We start from the raw sequence: 12,909 nt of genomic DNA, 5'->3' as shown, positions 1-12,909 counted from the left end.
GTCAGGCTAAGCCGGCGTGTACACAGAGTGTCAGAAAACAAAATGCTATATATAGCGTGGCTGAGCGAGGTGCACAGTGCAGTGGCAGTACACACAATACTATATAGTCAGGCTAAGCCGTGTACACAGAGTGTCAGAAAACACAATGCTATATATAGCGTGGCTGAGCGAGGTACAGTGGCAGTACACACAATACTATATAGTCAGGCTAAGCCGTGTACACAGAGTGTCAGAAAACAAAATGCTATATATAGCGTGGCTGAGCGAGGTACACAGTGGCAGTACACACAATGCTATATATAGCGTGGCTGAGCGAGGTGCACAGTGGCAGTACACACATGCTATATATAGTCTGGCTGAGCGGTGTACACAGAGTGTCAGAAAAAACAATGCTATATATAGCGTGGCTGAGCGAGGTACAGTGGCAGTAAACAATGCTATATATAGTGTGGCTGAGCGAGCAGTGTACTACTGTTCCCAGCAGCGACACACAATGACTGGGGGGGACCCTGGCTAGCGTGGCTGGAGCGCGAACTACCCTGCCTGCCTACCCAAAGCTAAACCCACAGACAAATGGCGGAGATATGACGTGGTTCGGGTATTTATTTACCCGAACCACGTGACCCGTTCGGCCAATCACAGCGCTAGCCGAACGTTCGGGGAACGTTCGGCCATGCGCTCTTAGTTCGGCCATGCGGCCGAACGGTTTGGCCGAGCACCGTCAGGTGTTCGGCCGAACTCGAACATCACCCGAACAGGGTGATGTTCTGCAGAACCCGAACAGTGGCGAACACTGTTCGCCCAACACTAGTTCTGAGGTAGCGTGAGTAAGTTAGTAGTGCATGCTACAGCAGTAGTGTGCCTACTTTGAAAATGTTACTTGCGCTGCCACACTAAGCTGCGCTGCTTGAGCACAGTGTACCTTAGTGAATCAACCCCTTCTGATTTGTCTGTGAGCCAGATGTAGCCATCAAAAGAGCCACATCTGGCTCCCGTAGCTTTCCTATCCCTGCTCTAAGCATATCCAACAAGGGTTTGTAGGATATTCTGTTGTGACCACACCCATGTCCATGTACAAGTGCAGTTACACTGTGCATGCGTGGTATGGTATGGGCCTGTGCTTGTGCACAGCTTTTTCCTTTGAGCTCCTTTAGAGGGTGGACCATACTACACAAGCACTTACACATGGACAGAGACGTGGTTGCAAAAAAGAAGAGGCTCCCAGCCAGCAGTGGAGTGGTCAAGGAAGATATGGTAATCCTCTGGACTATCCACAGTATTCCTTCCACTGAGCTACTGTACTGAAGTACTGTACCTAACTGTTACTTGTTTTTATGCATACAGGTTTGCTTTAACTATATTTTGCTCTTCCGTGAGGCATATTTGGCTGTCCACCAGTTGTCTGGTTTTGCCTCCAGAGATGACAGTTTGCTGCAGCTTTGTTTGCTGGGGTCGATCTTCCATCCCATATAGGCCAGCATGTCTTCTGACCTGGAGTCAGCTGGCCATTGGCATTTGCGATCCAGATGGAAATATGGGTTTGCAAATGCGGTCACGGTAGCCAACTACATTTGTAGGGTTTTTATTAAACTTCCAATCGGTTGGTGAGAAGCTCCTGAATTGGTTTCATGAAACTAAAATGTTAATACATGCTCTTATAATTTCTCGTCTGGACTACTGTAACCTACTACTGTGTGGACTACCTTCTGACAGACTGGTCCCGCTCCCGTCGGTCCTGAACTCAGCTGCTTGTCTCATTCATCTTTCTTCTCGATCTTCCTCTGCCGACCCTCTCTGTCAAGCTCTTCACTGGCTGCCAATTAACCAGAGGCTCCAGTTCAAACTCTTAACCCTAACCTACAAAAGCTCTCCACAATCTCTCTCTCCAGTACATAAGTCCTTACTTATTTCCAGATACAAACCCAATTGTAAAGATCTGCACATGATCTTCTGTTGTCCTCCTCTAGAATTACCTCCTCACGTTCACAAGATTTTGCACACGCTTCACCCCTCCTATGGAATGCCCTCCCACAACACATCCGTCACTCTCCAACCTTTGTTACCTTTAAACGCTCTCTAAAAACGTATCTGTTCCGACGACCATATGTGCTACCCTAGGCCACTTCCCTTTGTCCTAAGACCAAATTGCACTCCAACTAGGTATCCTAAAACACACTGCCTCTATATATTTGTTGTATGCTACCCTTCCTCTTATTTTCCCTCCATTCCCTTTAGATTGTAAGCTGGCAAGGGCAGGGCTCTCTCCCCCTTTTGTGTCTTGGAAATCATTGTACATTTTATTTATCATGTTACTTTTATCACTGTCATTACCACTTCTGTATTTTGTATCACTTTTGTAACTAATTACCGTATTGTTTGGACTATAAGACGCTCCTGACCATAAGACGCACATAGGTTTAGAGGACAAAAACCAAGGGGGGTAAAAATCTACGGATCAGTGGATAATGGCGCACAGCTCCTATGCATAAAAATGGCGCCGCATTAAAAAGATAGGCTTATCGCTATTTATCGTTAGTACTGCATAATAATGGCGCACAGGAAAAAAAGAAGAAAAACGGCACACAGTAACGTTATTTATCAATAGTGCCGTTCATTTGCCAAACAGCAGACGTTATTGGGAACAGTAACGTTATTTATCAAAAGCGCCCTACATAAGCCAAACTGCAGACGTTATTTAACTGCAAAACGGTGAATGGATTTAATGTAACACTGTCAAGGTTAGGGTTAGGCACCACTGGGGGGGTGGTTAGGGTTAGGTACCACCAGGGGGGTGATTAGGGTTAGGCACCACCAGGGGGGTGGTTAGGGTTAGGCACCACCAGGGGGGTGGTTAGGGTTAGGTACCACCAGGGGGGTGATTAGGGTTAGGCACCACCAGGGGGGTGGTTAGGGTTAGGCACCACCAGGAGGGTGGTTAGGGTTAGGTACCACCAGGGGGGTGATTAGGGTTAGGCACCACCAGGGGGGTGGTTAGGGTTAGGCACCACCAAGATGGGTGGTTAGGGTTAGGCACCACCAGGGGGGTGGTTAGGGTTAGGCACCACCAGGGGGGTGGTTAGGGTAAGGCACCACCAGGGGGTGGTTAGGGTTAGGCACCACCAAGATGGGGTCTTAGGTTTAGGCACCACCAGGGGGGTGGTTAGGGTTAGGCACCACTAGGGGGCTGGTTAGGGTTAGGCACCACCAGGGGGGTGGTTAGGGTTAGGCACCACCAGGGGGGTGGTTAGGGTTAGGCACCACTAGGGGGCTGGTTAGGGTTAGGCACCACCAGGGGGTGGTTAGGGTTAGGCACCACTAGGGGACGGTTAGGGTTAGGCACCACCAGGAGGGTCTTAGGGTTAGGCACCACCAGGAGGGTCTTAGGGTTAGGCACCACCAGGGGGGTGGTTAGGGTTAGGCACCACTAGGGGGGTCTTAGGGTTAGGCACCACCAGGGGGGTGGTTAGGGTTAGGCACCACCAGGGGGGTCTTAGGGTAAGGCACCACCAGGGGGGTGATTAGGGTTAGGCACCACCAAGATGGGTGGTTAGGGTTAGGCACCACCAGAGGGGTCTTAGGTTTAGGCACCACCAGGGGGGTGGTTAGGGTTAGGCACCACTAGGGGGCTGGTTAGGGTTAGGCACCACCAGGGGGGTGGTTAGGGTTAGGCACCACTAGGGGGCTGGTTAGGGTTAGGCACCACCAGGGGGTGGTTAGGGTTAGGCACCACTAGGGGGCGGTTAGGGTTAGGCACCACCAGGGGGGTCTTAGGGTTAGGCACCACTAGGAGGGTGGTTAGGGTTAGGCACCACTAGGGGGGTGGTTAGGGTTAGGCACCACCAGAGGGGTCTTAGGTTTAGGCACCACCAGGGGGGTGGTTAGGGTTAGGCACCACCAGGGGGTCTAGGGATGGGTACAGGGAGGGTTCTGTGTGAGAGTAGGGTTAGGTAAAGTTACAGTACAATATACACCACCAAGGGGGTGGTTAGGGTTAGGCACCACCAGGGGGGTGGTTAGGATTAGGCACCACCAGGGGGGTTTAGGGGTTAGGGATAGGTACAGAGAGGGTTCTGTGTGTTAACGCTAAAAAACAATAAGGCTTTAACGCTAAATAACGATAAGGCTTTAACGTTAAATAGCTATAAGCGACAAACGGATTAGCAGCAACACCGTGCGCCATTATTCACAGGCGCCATTTTCAGATGGATCCAAAAATCTATACTAAACCTGGTGCATCCATAATGAAGGGGCATCTTGTGGATTATGCCCCCTTTGTACCTCATGCCCCCTTGTACTGCTTGTGTCTCCGTGTGTTATCCTCTGTCCCCCTTGTGTCCCCCTGTGTCCTCCATTTGTCCCCCTGTTTCCTCCTCTGCATGGTCACAGTACAGGGAGCCCCCGGCATTGCGGTGGGCTGAAGGCTCGTATTGACAGGAGTTCACAAGTCAGGAACTCCCTGCATTTGGACTATAAGACACAGTGACTTTTTTCTCCACTTTTGGGGGAGAAAAAGTGAGTCTTATAGTCCAAAAATACAGTATGTATCTTGTATATTGGTGTACACCATTGTCTGTATTATTATGTACCCCATGTTTGTTTCTTACTTTGTACAGCGCCACGGAATATGTTGGCGATTTATAAATCAATAATAATAATAATAATAATAATGGAACTGGCACATTTTATTAGACAAAACAATCATAAACCGAGGTGTAATGATCAATGAATCATGTCTTTTGATTAATATAAAGGGCTTAAAGAGACTCCGTAACAAAAATTGCATCCTGTTTTTTATCATCCTACAAGTTCCAAAAGCTATTCTAATGTGTTCTGGCTTACTGCAGCACGTTCTACTATCACCATCTCTGTAATAAATCAACTTATCTCTCTCTTGTCAGACTTGTCAGCCTGTGTCTGGAAGGCTGCCAAGTTCTTCAGTGTTGTGGTTCTGCTATGAACTCCCCCCTCCAGGCCCCTATATGCACACTGCCTGTGTGTTATTTAGATTAGGACAGCTTCTCTCTGCTCTCTTATCTTTTACAAGCTGGATAAATCCTCCTCTGAGCTGGCTGGGCTTTCACATACTGAGGAATTACATACAGGCACAGCTGTCTGCACTCTGCAGGAAGAAACAGCCTGACACTTCAGTGGAAGATAGCTGCAGGGGGAAAGAAACACACAAATGATCTCTTGAGATTCAAAAGGAAGGGTGTATACAGCCTGCTTGTGTATGAATGTATTTTCTATGTGTGGACATACTGTACATCAACATACTTCCTGTTTTGGTGGCCATTTTGTTTGTTTATAAACAAACTTTTTAAAACTGTTTTTCACCACTTGTAATGTGGCGAGGAGCGGCGAAATTGTGACAGAGGGTAATAGGAGATGTCCCCTAACGCACTGGTATGTTTACTTTTGTGCGATTTTAACAATACAGATTCTCTTTAAATGGTGCTAACATTTCACTTAGACTCCTAAAAATTTTATTTAACGTTGCATTTGTTTACATGGAAAATCCTTGTTCTCACCTACATGGTGAAAGTGGCTGGAGCTCTTATGAGAATTTTGCTAGGTGAAGTTGGAGCCAATTCACTGTGAGACCGAATGAGGAAAGTTCCCTCACTATTTCCTAAGCTCAACCACCGGTGCTCATTTAGACCAAGGCCATCTAGGCCATGGCCTAGGGAACCACAGGAGGAAGGGCACCAAAGCAGCAGGCTAAACTTGTGCAGCATTTGCAAGCTTGCAAATGCTGAAATGAAGGGAGATCAGGCGAGCACCTAACCATGGTACTCTGCTGCTAGCCGCCTGTGCAGTGGCCACCTTCATCTCTGTGCATGTTTGCAATAGCATTGTGGTGGGCGGCTATGGACTTGGGCAGCATTGGAGACGGAGGGGATGAGGAAGCTTCTGCACTGGAGACGAGCGGAGAAATGAGTGACACTGATGGCTGCTGCAGTGTGAAGGTCAGTTGGCTACCTATACAGAAACGTGGAGGGAGTGGGAAAAGGAGGGGTTAAGGGAGTCATCTGGCTACCTATACTGGAGGGAAAGGGGGAGGAGTCATCTCGCTACCTATACTGGAGGGAAGGGGGAGGGGTCATCTCGCTACCTATACTGAAGGGGGGCGGCTGGTGACAATGGCGGTAAAGAGTAAAAATCCAGCTCTGCCAGTCCTACGCCAGTTGCGGAATGCAGGGGTGGCACTGGCTGGACTCGTACAGCACAGGGAAAAAAAGGTCCTCTCAACATGTATCAGATGGGCACCTTAACCACTTGAGGACCCACCCTTTACCCCCCCCTTAAGGACCAGCGCTGTTTTAGCTGATCTGTGCTGGGTGGGCTGTGCAGCCCCCAGCACAGATCAGGGTGCAGGCAGAGCGACCAGATCGCCCCCCTTTTTTCCCCACTAGGGGGATGATGTGCTGGGGGGGTCTGATCGCTCCTGCCTGCCTGGGTGTTGCGGGGGGGGGTACCTCAAAGCCCCCCTCCGCGGCAAAATTCCCCCCCTCCCTCTCATCCCTGTCCCCTCTGGCAATCTAGGCTGCACAGGACGCTATCCGTCCTGTGCAGCCAGTGACAGGCTGTCCCCTGTCACATGGCGGCGATCCCCGGCCGCTGATTGGCCGGGGATCGCCGATCTGCCTTACGGCGCTGCTGCGCAGCAGCGCCGTACAATGTAAACAAAGTGGATTATTTCCGCTTGTGTTTACATTTAGCCTGCGAGCCGCGATCGGCGGCCCGCAGGCTATTCACGGAGCCCCCCGCCGTGAATTGACAGGAAGCAGCCGCTCGCGCGAGCGGCTGCTTCCTGATTAATTAGCCTGCAGCCGGCGACGCAGAATGTATGAGTGCGCGGTCGGCAAGTGGTTAAATAGGCACTGTAATGACATATAGCAGAATGCAGTACGTTTTTCAGGATATCCCCCTTTACGTTAAATATCCTGGTTTCAGCATCAGAAACACTACCTATATTGCTGTGCATTGTTATGTAATCCTGGCTTCCCCCACAAAGCTGTTTGTTATGAGGAATTCTCCCTCGCAGAGGATTCTGGGAGACCAGAGATATTTTATACTGGTTTTAGAACTCCCATTAAACAAACACTGCGCAGCAATGCACTCGCGAGTTTGCGGCCGGTGACACATTTCAGAATGTAAATCAGGGAGAGGAAAGATTCTACAATGGGAAAACACTGACTAAATAATTTATAATATTTGCAATACGTTTACAATATTTTTCATTGTGTAATTTTGACTGCAGCTCCTCCCTAATTATTGCTTTATTACTGTTTCTGTCATTTAGGCAGTGATCACACTTAGCCTTGCTTTTTCTTCATGTGATTTCCATCTGTACAAATCTGTGTTTGTAATTCTTTGTATACTTTTTTTTGCTCGCATTTTTATAGCGATTTTGGTTCACGTTTGTATGCAAATTTTCAGAATGCGATTTTTTTGGTGTGCATACCAATGAAGTTAATTTACAGAAAATGTATCTAATTAACTTCAAATTCACATGCAATTGTTTGTACAAAAGTGTGATTTTCCTATGTTTCTATTGAGTTACATTAACTCGCACAATGTCCATGGAATAAAAAAAATTCGACAAAATTTACAAAAGCGGAAAAATTACAAAAGGCAGGCGAAAGCACAAAAAAAAAAGCGATTTGCATTGAAATACATTAGATGGGAGACGAAGGCTATTTTGCAAATCACACGCAAATTCTAATAACTGTGAACTATTTCTGTTAATGAAAAATATTGCTGTATAAAAATAAAAAAAGCACTGTGGAAAATACAGCAACATGGTAAGGCCTAGTTCTCACTGCAAACCACAAGCGCAATCGCAAGTGCTTTTGTGAGCGCTTTTGTTTAGTGATTACTGGATTTTTTTGAGCATTTTGCGATTTTGTAAGCTTTTTTTTGGAGCAATTAGCGAGTTTCTGTGTGCAGACAAACAGGAAGTGCAATTTTTGACCAGGAACTGAATATCTATTTAGGGCTCGTTTCCACTATCGCGAATCCGCATGCGTCCAACGCATGCGGATTCGCACATGGTATACAAGTGAATGGGCCTGTTTCCACTGTTGCGTTGGTGATGTGCGTTTTTTTGAGCGGTGAAAAAACGCACAAAAGAGCCAACGAATTCGCCTGAGAGTGGAATGCATGCGAATCGCCGCTAATGTATTTAATAGGAAATTCGCATGCTGTTTTGGTATGCGAATTTTCATGCATGAAATCAATGGAAAAGCACACCGGCATTGCCATGGTTAAATTCGCATGCATCATCATCCGTGCAAATTCGCATGCGAATTCGCACGAAAATTCGCATGCACACGCATGCAAAATTCGCATCTGCATGCGAATTTTGCCGCAGCGATTTCGCAACGCAATAGTGGAAACGAGCCCTCAAGCACTTTCGCTTAAATAGCACTTACAATTATAGCTGTTGTTAAAGGTTTTTAGTAAGGGTCTGTTTCCACTATCGCGAATCTGCATGCATTTTCTGCATGCAGATTCGCATAACCAATACAACTTAATTAGCCTGTTTCCACTTGTCAGGAAAACAGAGAGTTTTTCTGTGAAGAAAAAATTTGCACTTGCGGTGTGCGATTCACATACAATGTAATTAATAGGAAATTGGCGTACGTTTTCCCCTTAAAATCAATATAAAAGCTCACAGGCACTGACTTGGTTAAATTCCCTTACTTTAAAAAAATGCGAAAACATACGCGAATTAGCGGTAAAATTCACATCTGCATGCAAATTCGTTTTCGTTTTTTCCGCAACGAATTTGCACCGCACAAGTGAAAACAGGCCTTAAGAGATTTGTTGTAAGAGATTTTCCTGTACCTTGCGTTGAAGCGCAAACACTCAGAAAATGGTGCAGAGAGCACTTTTAAAAACGCTAGCGCTCGAAGCGCTCGTCATGTGAGCAAGCCCTAACAGCTGATTTTTCTTTAATATAATTTGCCTGTTTATGAAATGCAAATATAAATGATAATAATGTGTAGTATATTTTTCTCTTATCAGGTTACCTGTTCACATACTGAATAGCTGATAATGACCTGTTTTCCACTCCCTCACCAGAAACAGAAAGTGAAATGAAAGTGTGGACTTTAGTCTGCATTTACTGATCTCCCGCACATTGCAGAAAATGTGGACTTGTCGGGCTCTGCTGCTGCTCCTTCTATACCAGTTGTGTAAGTAACGCTAATGTTTTTTGTTACCTGAAACTGCAGAAAACACTAGAGAGGAGCATTAGTGATTAGAGGAATCTGTTTAGTCTATGAATGTATGCTGTTTGCTCACAGCCACCGTACAAAGGGGCCGATCCCTGATCTGCCTCTCTTCTTGATCTATGATCAGTCAGATGGGAATACCATAAATGAGATGTACAGATGTGTGCCGTGACTCTTCTTCTGTCTGATCTCTCGTCCCTGCAGTGGGATTCCTGCTCTTGTTACAACTCAGAGGCATTACCAGTGACATTGCAATGCAGAGGTTGAGATCTAGTGATGTCCGGATCATGAACTATTCGTTCATTTGATCCGGTTCTTTTTTGTGAGTCGATTCATCCGATTCATCACACTGAACGAATCAGTTCAGTGGATGAAACCGGAACTGCAGCTGCTGCTGACAGTGCTGAGCTGTCAAGACAGACTGAGGCCCATATGCAATTCATTTTTTTCACCTGAGTTATCTCCTAGGAGAAAATGTTTATCTTCTCTGTAAACTAAATTTTCAGCAATATACAACTGAAAAAGTACCCAAAAGTTGGTGAAAAAGTACTATCAAATTTATTTTGAGTATTTTCTTGCTTTCTGGTGACTTAAAAAGGCATTTTCTGACAAGTTGTAAACATATCAAAACTCAGGAGAAAAAGTGAATTGCATATGGGCCTGAGTGAGAGAAGAAGGAACTCACTCAGAAATCAGGTTACAGCAGCAGCCAGTAGTACTAGCAGTAGAGTTGCTCAAATCCGAATTCGGGAGATACCCGGATAGTTCTATCCGGATATCTCCCAGTAAAGCTGTGCGGGGCCGAGGGGGGGGGATGGGTTGTCAATCTTACCTAGGGTTGCCAGGTCGGCTGATGGAGAAAACCGGACAGGGGGTGGAGTTAGGGGCGGAGTCAGAAGCGCACTTTTATGTAGAGTGGGGCTAAGCAATGGGCTTTTTAAAAAATGTTTTTTACAGTATTTATATTGCACTGACATCTTCTGCAGCACATTACAGAGTACATAGCCATGTCACTAACTGTCCTCACCAGTACATGCACATAAGAGACCACTTTTCACCAGTAAATGCACATAATAAGAGACCGCTTTTCACCAGTAAATGCACATAATAAGAGACAGAGCAGAAAACTATTACAAAACTGGAAAACTATGCAAATAATGCAATGCATTTATGGCGTTTTTGCACAGTGAAGTGGTCGATTTCTTGCGGGAAGTTTTAAAATTTATTTTTTTTTTCCCACCAAAATTTTTTATTGAGAACAATAAAGTGGACATACATAGGCATAAAGTTAAAATATAAATCTGCGCATACATGTATGTACACATTTTGAGCAAATATAACAAATATAACAGTATAACAGTATAAATTGTGTTGTACAATAGTATGAATTCAAGTGTAAAGTATAGTAAGCAGCGGGCTCAGGCGAGATTGAATGAGATTGAAAGTCACGCCTGGACTATACGGAGGGGAGATAGAGCGGAGCCAATGCACACAAAGAGCGGAAATACAACCAGAGAATTATGGGTCACTCACTCACCATATCTCCAGACTCCTGACCTTACCTTGCTTCCTTCGCAGATGCAGAATCGCATTGCAAATGACGTGAGTGACGCACGTCATGCGTGCGTTGGCAACGCAGCGTTGGCGTTGCCGTAGCAACGTCGGGAAGCGCGGGCTCGGGGGCGGTACTTAAGCTGGCGTAACTTACGCCGCGTAAGCTGGCTGGCTGTGCCTTTGACTGACAGCCAGGCAGCGAATCAGCGGTCGCGCAGCGCTGGCGGACGGGTGGCGGCAAGTGGCAAAAGGCATAAAACCGGACATCTTAATTGTCCGGTTTAACATGCCTTTTTGGACAGGACACAGTGGCCAAAAACCGGACTGTCCGGTCTAAAACCGGACACCTGGCAATCCTAATCTTACCTGTCTGACGTCTTCTTAGCTCCGTCCCTGGCGCCTCCCATGATGCGGTCCACGCGCATCATGTGACTCCAAACACTTCCTCCTTCAACCCGTAAGGAGGAAGTGTTTGGAGTCACGTGACTGGCGCGTGGAACGCATCGTGGGAGGTGCCGAGGGACGGACCAAAGAAGACGTCAGACAGGTAAGATTGACAGTAGGGATGCTCGGATGTGCCTCATCCACGAATTCGGCAATCCGCGTGGTTGCAAAAAAAAAATCCGCATTCGGCCCCACCGCATGCGGATTTTCGTCCGCGTCCACGCAACCACGCGGATTTTCTGCCGTGAATGGCGTAATCACGCGTGGATTCCCGCCCGGGGGCGGATTTTCTTTTAACGTTAATAACAAAGCCCCCATACATGCTACAATCCCCCAAATTGCATGGATTATCGAGGTGATAAGGGGCAACATAACTTCAACATAAAAAATTCCAAATTTTTTTTTTTTCTAGAGAAAATGGATTTTAAAGTGAAATCAACACTTTAAATGGGGCTATTAATTGGTAATAAGTGGTTTTAAAAAGGGATATACGCGTTAAGCAGTAAAAGAGGTGAAGGCGAGTTCCAATGGCACTTGGCGGCGAAGGTACCGCTGGAGGAGGATGAGTGGCTGACGCCAAAAAGGCCCCAGAGAGGTTTTTGTAATTTTTGTTTTTGTTTTTTTTTGCAGCAATTAGCAATGACATCGCAGCAGAGTTGTCAGTGGACACGGGCAGTGTGAACGCAGAGTGCAGTGGTGGTAGCGACTGAGTCAGGAGAAGGACTATGCGGGCGGTCAGTTCAGCAGCACAGAAGGACCATGGCAACATACTGGTAGTAGTAGTAGCAGCACAGCGTCATAGTGCTGGCCAAAAAATTAAATGCACCCGGTGACCCGGGCAGTGATAACGCAGACAGAGTACATTGGTGGAAACGACTGAGTCAGGAGGAGGAGGACAATGCGGGCGGTCAGTTCAGCAGCACAGAAGGACCATGGCAACATACTGGTGGTAGTAGTAGTAGCACAGCGTCATAGTGCTGGCCAAAAAATTAAATGCACCCAGTGACCCGGGCAGAGTGTAGTAGTGACTGAGTCAGGAGGACAAAGCGGGCGGTCAGTTCAGCAGCTCAGAAGGAGGACCATGGCAACTTACTGGTAGTAGTACCATAACACCAAAAAATTAACCAAGGTAGGCACTAGGCAGGTAGTAACTGTCTTTATAAAGGCAGGCATAGTTAACAACAGCACATGCAGCAGCCACTTCATGTCCCCCTGTGTCCGACAATATGGGCCAGGAACTCACCTTCCACCCAAGCCTGGTTGATTTTCAGGAAGGTGAGTTTGTCCACAGAGGCGTGGGAGAGCCGAGAGCGCTTCTCTGTGACCACGCCACCGGCCGCACTAAAGCATCTCTCTGAGAGGACACTGGAAGGAGGGCAGGATAGGAGTTCCAGGGCGTACTGGGAAAGCTCGCTCCAGATGTCCAGTCTCTTGACCCAGTACTCCAAGGGGTCCACGGGGCTGTCGGTGTCATTGAGCCCACTGGATGACCCCATATAGTCAGACACCATGGTGGTTGGTGGTGGATGCTGTGGCGGGCACCTCTGTTCTGGGCTGCTGCACTGCATACAGGCTCTTGCTTAGGCTCTTCAGGTCTCCGGGGCGCCAGTTGCTGCTGCTGCTGCTGGTGGTTGTTGTTGTGCTGCTAGTGGCAATGGCAGGCACCTCTTGC

The 12,909-nt window shown here is 47.2% G+C and overlaps 1 protein-coding gene across 1 annotated transcript in view; it reads left to right on the top strand.

The window, feature by feature from the left end:
- Window positions 1-9,146: 9,146 nt before the first annotated feature.
- Window positions 9,147-12,909, top strand: part of LOC137525938 (uncharacterized) — a 147,184-nt gene continuing 143,421 nt past the window's right edge. The window contains exon 1 of the mRNA XM_068247146.1: window positions 9,147-9,200. Coding sequence (XP_068103247.1) covers window positions 9,155-9,200 — 46 coding nt within the window. The 5' untranslated portion in view covers window positions 9,147-9,154. The remainder of the gene's footprint in view (window positions 9,201-12,909) is intronic.

The sequence above is a fragment of the Hyperolius riggenbachi genome, chromosome 7 (assembly GCF_040937935.1).
Source record: "Hyperolius riggenbachi isolate aHypRig1 chromosome 7, aHypRig1.pri, whole genome shotgun sequence".
Lineage (NCBI taxonomy): Eukaryota > Metazoa > Chordata > Amphibia > Anura > Hyperoliidae > Hyperolius > Hyperolius riggenbachi.
The sequence above is the reverse complement of the archived record's forward strand: the minus strand, read 5'-3'. Positions and strand labels throughout refer to the sequence as shown.